Source organism: Hippocampus guttulatus, chromosome 2, assembly GCF_054856545.1.
Source record: "Hippocampus guttulatus isolate MCC_2025c chromosome 2, RoL_Hgut_1.0, whole genome shotgun sequence".
Taxonomy (NCBI): domain Eukaryota; kingdom Metazoa; phylum Chordata; class Actinopteri; order Syngnathiformes; family Syngnathidae; genus Hippocampus; species Hippocampus guttulatus.
The window spans coordinates 28,243,734-28,252,413 of NC_141262.1; the positions used below are offsets into that span (position 1 = coordinate 28,243,734).

The 8,680-nt window shown below is 47.3% G+C and overlaps 1 protein-coding gene across 1 annotated transcript; it reads right to left on the reverse strand.

Annotated features, from left to right (window-relative positions):
- Positions 1 to 150: 150 nt before the first annotated feature.
- Positions 151 to 7,869, reverse strand: lrp10 (low density lipoprotein receptor-related protein 10). The gene is made up of 10 exons (XM_086105286.1): positions 7,799 to 7,869; positions 6,616 to 6,736; positions 6,499 to 6,534; positions 6,033 to 6,177; positions 5,700 to 5,893; positions 4,843 to 5,375; positions 3,297 to 3,742; positions 2,547 to 2,741; positions 2,309 to 2,438; positions 151 to 1,754 (listed from the first exon to the last, which is right to left on the reverse strand). The coding sequence occupies exons 2-10, from the start codon at positions 6,653 to 6,655 to the stop codon at positions 1,152 to 1,154; spliced, it is 2,322 nt and encodes a 773-aa protein (XP_085961412.1). The 5' UTR covers positions 6,656 to 6,736; positions 7,799 to 7,869; the 3' UTR covers positions 151 to 1,151.
- Positions 7,870 to 8,680: the final 811 nt, after the last annotated feature.

An 8,680-nucleotide genomic window follows, 5' to 3' on the forward strand; every position in this document is an offset into this window, starting at 1 on the left:
CAAGAGGCAACTCCAGACTGATTCTTCCCGTCTTGCACGAGGAGCTCTCTTGGGTGTGAAATTCCACAAGTCCTTTTTTTGAATACAAACGACTACAAAGCGCCACGTGTGGAACGCGGTGTGAAGCAAACAAAGACCCCCTCCCCTCGCTAAAAAGTGCAAATCTTTTAATCGCAGCCACATTTTGGACTTATATACAGTGAAATTGACCCAAAGGAACGTTCAACTTTCTCGTCCTCATCGCAAAACATTGCAAACTTAAAAGCCTCCGAGCTATTTGATACATTCGACAGAAAGCAACAAGACTAGGAATAATCATTTGAATGGCACAAGTGTCAAAATAAATGGGGGTATTGGGGGGGGGGGGGGTAAGAGGGGTCTTTCACACGTCCTAAAAACCAGCATCAAAGAAACACATTTCAATACATTCACTTGGGCAGGGTTGAGGAAAAGGGGCACTAAAACCCGCATCTGAAGAGTTATTGCCAGCGAGCCATCGGTGCGTGTTCTGTGGGAAATTCCTCCAGAAAGGCACTTCAGTCGGGAGCAGGGGGTGCATTTTCTCTTTCTGGAATACCTGAAGAGCATCTACAAACGTATGCCGCAGCATTTGCTCCCAAAATGTTATCCTGCATTGGGAAGGGGTCAAAAAGTGGATGGGGAAGCGCCTTCCTCTGTGTTCAAAGCTCACCCGATGTGTTCTAGCCTACGTCAACCTTGCCTTGGCCCGGAAAGAAGAATTGCATGTGCACATTTTTTTTTTGCTCTTTGAAAATCAAACCATCACTAAGGTAAGTGAGGGCAGATTCTCATTTGCAAGACCAACCTGGCATAAAAACACAAACTGATCAAACATATGAATAACATTTGAGGGACGGGGGGGGGGGGGGGGGGCGCAGGTTTAGCCAGGGGTTCATATCGGCAATCGGCAATGTTCCGGGGAAGCATAATTCAGTCTACAAAAAGGTGCGGCAGTTTTCCTGACATTTTTTGTCTGATGGCAATTGTTTTATTATAATGTTTAAAAAAAAAAGTGTCTAGGCTGGCGAAAGGTTAGGAAACACGGCTCTAAAACGGTCTCGAGTTGCTTTTCGAAATGGTAAAAGACTTAAAGGACAAGAGGGAAGGAAGGCACTAGTCAAGGAGGAGATTCAAGTGAGCATGGGCACATCGTCCTCGGAGGCGGTGTCTTCGGAAAGCGGGATGAGCAGCACGTCGTCGTCGGAGCACGACGACGACGAGGAGTAGGAGGGGGAGGCCGAGAGGGGCATGGAGTTGCCGGACGCGGGCGAAGGCGACGCTCTGAACAAGGACAGACTGAGGCCCAGCGTGTGGAAGATGGACGCCAGAGAGGGGCTGCTCGGCGGGATGGCCACCGGAGGCGTTTGGGGCGCCTCGGAGGGCGGCGCCGGCGGCGAGTACGGAGGCGGCGGCGGGGAAGCGCAGGACGGCGACGGAGCTCGAGCGGACAGGCTCAATTTCTGAGGTGCGGGACGGTTGGCGCCCTCCGTCGAAGACGAGGAGCCGGCGGGGGCGGCGCGACTCGACTCCTGATCCGCCGGGGCTGCTTCGGGCGCTTGCTGCCCGCCGCCGGACGTCTGGGAGGGCCTGGAGGGCGGCCTGGGGATCAGGCCCCACCTCCTCATGCGGCGGACCAGGCGGCGGACGAAGCGGGGCCTGCGTCTCCGGTGCGGGGACGTGACGGCGTCCTGGCGAAGGAGCTGCAGTATCCCCCTCAGAGACAAGGACGAAGTCTGAGGCAGCAAAATGGGACACGCGTCAGTCGCGTTGATTTTCACGGAGTGAAGCCGAGTAGATGGCCGGTGTCTTGTCGTGAACGAGGTTATTACAGTCTCACGAAAACTAAAGAAAGAACTCGCGTTGACAAAATACAAAGTGCTTTTGATCAAATGAATCACTAAAATGACGTTTTGTTTTTTTTTATCAATTCTTGCAAAAATGTCCGTCGTTTTGGTCTTGGTCAGTGAATTAGATCGATGAGCTTTCAGAGTTGATTTGAAACGTCTTTTCAGCATTACTGTGCAACCGTACACAAGAAGGAAGGTCAAAGACTCAAATGTAGCTTACTGTAGTACTCATTTGTGAGTGTTTGTTTTTCTTAATTTGACACTCAACAAATACAACACAGCCTTAAAAAAAAAATGGAAAAATGAACGAAATCCAACAAAGCTGCTCTAAAACTAATGAATGTTTTTTGACGGATAATAATCAAGAGGAAATAGAAACCAACGGCAATGACAAATCCCAAAGTCAGTTTGACTTGACCTCGCCCAAAAGTGTCTCTCACCTCATTGGGGTTTTCGGTGGGGAAGTCCTCCACTGGGGGGATGACGCCTTGTGCGATCAGCTGTCCGTAAGAGGGCGGGGCCTGCTGCTGAATCAGCTGCGCCTCATGTCGGCTGATCGGCGCAAACATACTGCGGGAAGAGCGCACGTACGGACACTCTCTTTCGAGCCCCCACCATTTCCCCCCCCCCCCCCCCCCCCCCCATCAAAATCCTTTGTATTTTGCCAACAGCTTTTACCTGTACTCCCTGGTCCGGAGCGAGTAGAGCTTACAGGTGCAGCCCATGGCAATGACCAGCAGCAGCCCGCACACCAGGCTGCCCACCGTGGCTGCCGTGATGACCTTCCGGGGCAGGATGATGGTGCAGTTGAGCTCGTCCGTGCCGTCCTTGCAGTCCGCTTGGCCGTCGCAGCGCCAGCTCTCAAACACGCACCTGAGACGAGCCCGCAGAGGAATGCAGTCAGTCGCCGCCGGCGGCGCGGTCCGCTCGCCTGACCAGTCGTCGGACAATTTATTCACGTGGCTATAAAGCCCGACGCGGGGGCAACGAGTGCAGTTTTGCCTCGCATGTGCTTCGAGTGAAGTTTTACCCGGTAGAATTTTCTAATGGCACGCAGCGAGCGGTCAACCAGTGCAAGGGATGACATGTTTTACTCGGCTTTGTCATCCGCCTACTGCCACTTGTCCTTCTCGTATTTACAACAAATACCACGAGTCGAGTACAAGATCTTAACTTGTCGCATTTTATGTCACTTTCAGAACTGGTTAGACACAGTTACTAACTAATGGACTGCTTTGCCTCACGAGGAACATCCCCCACTTTCTTACTTGTAATGATTAATATATTCGAAAACAAAGCCGAGACCATTTTGTGGCATTCTCATGATGGGAGTGTTGTCTGCACGTCATGGCTTTTGGACAGCTGTGAATACATTTGGGATTATCCCAGTTAAATGCCGACGGGCTCTTTGACAGGACGAGGGCCGACCTGTCACTGTCACAGTGGAAGGTTCCGGGCTGACACACGGCGCAGTCCCTCTCGTCGCTGCCGTCGCCACAGTACAGCTGGTAGTTGCACCGCTCGCTGACAGCATAACACACGGGCCGGCCGGCAAAGCGGCCGGCCGCGGCGGCGGCGGCCCCCCTCTGGCCGGGGACCCCGCAGGCAAACTGGTCGCGGCCGCAGCCCCGGCAGCCCTCCTCGTCCTTCCCGCTCTCGGGGCAATCCCAGTTGCCGTCGCAGCGCTGCTCCTGCGTGAAGCAGCCCCCCGAGGCGCCGCCGCAGCGGCCCTCCCAGGGCGGACAGTAGGTGCCCACGCGGAAGGTGGCGTTGAAGCCGCTGCCCTCCGAGCCGGCGAGCGTCCGATACGTCAGCGATAGCAGGCCGGTGCGGGACTCCACTTGGACCGATTTATAATTGGAGGTGCTGGTGATCTGTTGATGCATCAGAGCAGACAGCGGGTTACACTGGGGCCACACCCATCATTAAGCCGTGGACTATTTCTTGCATTTATTGTTTTCATCAAATTCATTCATGAACACGCCTTTATTCATGGGATGAACTGAGTTGTTTTTTGAGAAAAGTCGCAAAGTCATAGATGCGGGAATTTATCATCAGGCAAAAAAAATCAGCAATTCAATTCAAATAATTAAACCGATTTCACATACCAAGTATTAAAAAAATATACCTGTATATTTACTAATTCGGAAATAATTATCAACAAGCTTAGGGAGTAACGGAATACATGTGCCGGCGTTACGTATTCAGGATCCCCCCCCAAAAAAAATGTGTGTTCTGCTACAGTTACCAGGGGTAAATAAAATGGTTGGTAACAATGAGAGCAAGTTTGACCTCAGACTATGCATATTATTAAATACCAGTAGTGATAGGTTGGAAAAGTCCAAATAAATAATATGTCTATTTTTAGATTCCATTAACACATTTTTGGACAAGATTATATTATTAAAATGATCTATGACGTTCAATAAAATTGAAATCTTAGTAAAATAAACAATTCTACATTGTGGGTTTAACTAATTTAAAAAAATTACGTAAAATATATTTTAAATATAAAAATATAATCGTCATTTCTTTGTATGACTAAACGCATATGACCATGATTCATCCTTTTCTTACATAATTTGGGGTCAGCTATTAAAGGTAATCAATGATGACTCCGACATACACATTTTGATTGCCTGTAAAGAGACGAAAATGTTGTAGGATGAAACCTTTCTGTTTTTAAAGTGATCGTTTTAGATAATTGGCTAATTATAATTTCATGATTGCTTCAATAGAATTTTAGTAATCATCTTATTACAAAAAGACAACTAATTCATCTCTCTAGCTAGAGAGATGTAGAACAACACCAATGTGTCAAGTAGTTACAAACGCTTTCAATTTATTTTTTTTTGGTTACACTTTTCGCCCCTCGTCTACAAATGACTTGGCCCAACTGCCCGTTGCCCAAATGAGAACCGGCTCCCGAAGCTTTGTGCTGCCGCTCTTTCCAAATTGCGTGACGAGCACTCACAATTTTAATGACGTCTCCTTTGCCTTGCGCTCTGTTGTGGACCGTCAGTGTGTCGCCGGGCCCCAGCACCAGCTGCTGCAGGTCCAGCCTCAAGGGTCGGGAGTCATCCGGGTCCAGAGTCCAAACGCAGAGTAACGGGGGACCCTGAGGAGACGGAGGAGAGAAGGTCCCGTAGAAGGTGCGGAGAAGTCCTCCGCAGGGCCAGCGGATGGGAGCGGGCGTCCCCGCGCTCTCCCTGGGGTGCTCGGTCTCCTGCCTCTCCTTCAACAGGGCCAACAGCTCATCTGTCCTGTCGTCCTTGTGGCTTTGCACCGCAGGACTTGGATTCTCCGAATCCCCGGCGTCGTTCCTCTCGGTCGCTTCGCTGTCCCGCGGCATTCCCGGCGAGGTCTCCTCGGCGCCGCAGCCCTCCTCGTCCGCGCAGTCGCCTTGCCCGAGACATTCCACCTGCCCGTTGCAACGCCACGAGAGGGGCAGGCAGCGGCCTCCCGGGCATTCAAACGACGTCATGGGGCATTTGCCTGAGAACGGATCTGTCGGGACCACGCAAAAATGTTTTGTAGCAGCAGGTGCAAGTTGACTGAAAATTGGAAATATGTCATTGTCACCCTGTTAAGGTGTAGTATTTTGCATCAATGTCTTGTCATGACTACAAAAAACAAAACTTATTTATGCTTGAAGATGGCACCTGTCATTTAAATTAATTGAAAATGTCAAATTTGGAATGTGCTCTAAAATAATTCCCCAAATGAACGTTGCATTGAAATGTCAACAATTTTTTTCAGAAATTCAGCATACATGTTGAACCCCCTTTGCAACCCTTCCATTGAAGCCCCTCCACAATTGAACAAACGCACCTCTGGCGTAATTCAAGCGAAATGATGACACGGGATAGATATGTGGCAGGAAATGGTGCACCACTGTGATGTTTCCGCCCGCGAATTCGACAGGCGGCGGTAATTTGGAACCGCACAAAACTAGTGGCGTGCCGCCGGCGGATGATTTGATGGCCAGCCATTCCTTCCGGCACCGAGCTGAAAACTGCGTGAAGCTAAAAGAAGCAAGAGGTATGAAATATAACAATTTAAAAAAAACACACCAACCAGAAAATTCTAACACGATGTACAAAAACATGGGGGATGACCATCTTTTTTTATAATGATCCCTTTTTTGTGAGCAGCGTATTTCACCTGAGGATGACCGGTTCTCCCATCGAACCCTTAATGGTCCAGCAGTCATATGTGGAGCCGAAACGGTAGGAATAAGTGTGGTAAGCTGAACTCCTGATCTCTCCCACATCGCTGTCCAACACTTGAAGGGAATGTCCACAGTGGTCTGGCGAGAGGGGGAAAAAAAGAAAGAGACTTCACTACAAAAACTGGGATTGCAAAAATAGAACCGGGAAATTTCTCATGGCAAACGTTCACGTAAACAGACACCAATAGAATTGTGATTTTAACCTCTATTAAAATGTAAATAAGAGCTTGTAATACCTTATTATGATTTTTCAGGACCAAAATGTGTGGGAAAAAAGCAATATTTTCTTTCACAATTTTTTGGGGGGAGGGGGATGAGATATCCCACCTTGGCTACAACTGATTTTCACATTGTTTTAAAGAACAACACCAGCATTCGACATTGAGCGACAGTCCTTACCAAAACAAAGTGCCAGACGTGTCCAGCTGCTGCATGCTGTGGACAGGCAGAAACATGAGGTTGACACTCTCAAATTAAACACTGTCAAATGGCTTTCATTAATTTCCATCTACCCACCAGCGAAGCAAAAAAGCAGGAGGCTGCGGATGTTCACCATTGTGGTGATAATGTACAAAGATTAAAATTTTAAAAGTCAGAAAAGTGGCATTTTTGGAAGTTTGGCTCTGGAAGACGTCACCTGTAGCGTAAAAAAAACAAAATTTTGTCAAATGACATGCTGTAAAACAGAGTACTGATTCCCAACACATTATCCAACTTCACCTCACTATTCCAGAAAGTATTACCAAGAATAAATCTTCCTTCATCTATCTATGCCAGCGACATATATTGGAAGTATGTGACAACAGATTCTTATCCACCATTTTTCGTAGGACATTTTTGTGTGGTCACGTTTGTTTTGCGTTCCTCTCAGAAAAAAAATAGCTCTGGCTTGTTAAAAAATAATAAAATAACATTTAAAATAATAAGAAAAAAGCTGATGTACACTGGAATCTCCTCTGTCGCCTGATTTTCGGTTCTAAATGTTCTTTAAGCGCTTTGTTCTCCTGCAACTCTTGTGGAAGCGCTATTAAACAAAGCTGTACTGTCTTGTTAATTTTCATCCAGCAATTCACACCGCTTCGCAGACACTCGATCACAGGCCATTTCATGTCAACAATGGAGAATGTTGCCGACATTTTTGCTCGCTTTCTGAAGCCTTTCGGAACTTCCTAAATTCTTAACATGTTGACAACTTTGTAACCGCGTTTCATTCCGTTATTCCGGATCTTTTTTACAATGACATTGGTCTTGCTGGGGAAAAGAATAATAATGAATGTTGTTGTCACGTCTCTCTACGATGTCAGGCAGAAAAAAAGGTGGAGCAGTTTGTTTCAAAACTCATACTTTGAAACATTGTTTCATGTGCATTTTTTTGAGACGGAAATGTCCCCTCGGGTTGTGCTTTTGAGGAGGGCACAAGGTTTTAAAACAAGCAAAATCTCGCATACGACTCGTCAACAAATTCCCATACTGCCCGACACGTGTACCAGAATTAGTGTGAACCGGGTTCGTTTCTGTCTAAAGACAAGACGAGCTTTACTAGCCTTTAGCATCCGGTCGAGCTACATGCTAACGTCGCGCTTCCTTCCTGGGCGGCTTTTGACCGACAAGTAACGTCGAACACTTTCAGACATGAATGTGAACTGTCGAAAGAGTTGTCGAAATGGAATTAAATAACCAAATGTGGATAGAACGTTACCTTCTCTTTCGGTTCTTGTTGATTAAGTTCAGAGCAACTTCCGTGTTTTTTTTAGCACGATGACGCACAAGGGGAGGGATTACAGTGTCACATGGTTTTCTGTTTTATTAAAACTCCATAAGCAGGTTCCCTTTTATATCAATAGATGCCGCTGTTGCTCAATTCAAATTGTCGGCGTTGCAGAAAAATGTGCGCGCGGTCAGAAATTCCAACCACGAGACCCTTCTGCCGTTGCACTGCGGCGCTGTCAGCAGCAGAAGAGAAGAAGAATATCAATTACCTTGGTTAAAATTGTCATAATAATATAAACAAGTTTCATCAAAGCCTATTGTTTCCTCTGCCAGTCTGGCATCCACTTACCTTCATATGGACACAAAGGGGCCCGCAACAGTTTGGAATACTGAGGTCACAAGTTGCGGTTTACAACTGTAAAATGGGATGTCATCAATGGAATGTAATTCACCTATAACTAAAATTAAAATGTAGTCAAACAAGACGTATCGCTGGTATGAAACAGCTCTGCATGCCACACAGCTCCCCTGCTACATGAAAATAAAAGCATAGACCACCATGGTTTTGTTGCTGGGGCTCTGCCAAGAGGTGGTGATAGCTGGTGACCAGCTGGAGTATTGGTGGTGCCATCATCTACCAGCAAGGCAACATGTGGGTCTTACTGGGTGGCTGTGGCTTAGTAGAGCAGGTTGCCCAGTGACCAAAGCTTTTTTTGGTTTTGTTTTACTGACAGGATTTCCAGGGCAGTCACACTGGATCTGAAATGAACATGTAGTAGTTCCAAGTGAAGGTTCTCATCGAAAGAAATTGGTCTAGTCGCAGAGAATGTTTGGTCCAGTTGAGGGTTGTACTTCAGAGATAAGGTTCTCA